The sequence below is a fragment of the Otolemur garnettii genome, unplaced genomic scaffold, assembly GCF_000181295.1.
Source record: "Otolemur garnettii isolate 467f Iridium unplaced genomic scaffold, OtoGar3 scaffold06585, whole genome shotgun sequence".
NCBI lineage: Eukaryota > Metazoa > Chordata > Mammalia > Primates > Galagidae > Otolemur > Otolemur garnettii.
Genome location: NW_003858980.1, coordinates 531 through 1102, shown reverse-complemented (window position 1 = coordinate 1102; position 572 = coordinate 531). Strand labels below are relative to the sequence as shown.

The 572-nt window shown below is 57.9% G+C and overlaps 1 protein-coding gene across 1 annotated transcript; it reads right to left on the bottom strand.

Moving 5' to 3' along the window:
* Window positions 1-7: 7 nt before the first annotated feature.
* On the bottom strand, window positions 8-335 carry BASP1 (brain abundant membrane attached signal protein 1; the record flags this gene model as incomplete). The annotated part of the gene is made up of 1 exon (XM_012814093.1): window positions 8-335. A coding segment is annotated over exon 1 (324 nt), but the record flags the coding sequence as incomplete, so codon positions are not given.
* Between the last annotated feature and the right edge of the window lie 237 nt (window positions 336-572).

The following is a 572-nucleotide window of genomic DNA, read 5'->3' as shown; positions in this document are numbered from 1 at the left end:
CGGGCTCCGGCTCGGCCGCCTTCGGCTCGCCCTTGGCCTCGGCCGCGCCCTCCGCCTTCTCGGGCTCCGCCTTCGGGGCCTCCTCCGGGGCCGCGGCCGCGTCCTTGGCGCCCTCCTGCTCTTCGGCCTTGCCCTCGCCGTCCTGGGCGTCCTTCTCCGCCTTCTCCTTGCCCTCCTTGGCCTCGGCGGGCTCGGCGGCCGCCTGGGGCTCGCCCTCCTTGGGGGTCCCCTCCTCTTCGGTCCCCGCGCCTTCAGCCTTCTTGTCTTTGTCCTTGGCCTTCTCGTCGTTCACATTGTAGCCCTTCTTCTTCTTGCTCAGCTTGCCTCCCATCTTGGAGTTCTGTAACCGAACACAGAACAAAAACAAAACAGAAAAGGGAATTAATTGCTCAGCTCGAGTGAAACCGGAGGCTTCAGTTTCAGGGAGGAGTTCAAAACTCTTCTGAACCAGACACCCGCCCCAGGGGGTAACACGGTGAATTTTCCTTATATACAATTAAATCATCATATCAGACAATTATAACACCATTGAACATAGAAATTAAACAACAATCAAGGAAAATTCGGGAGCT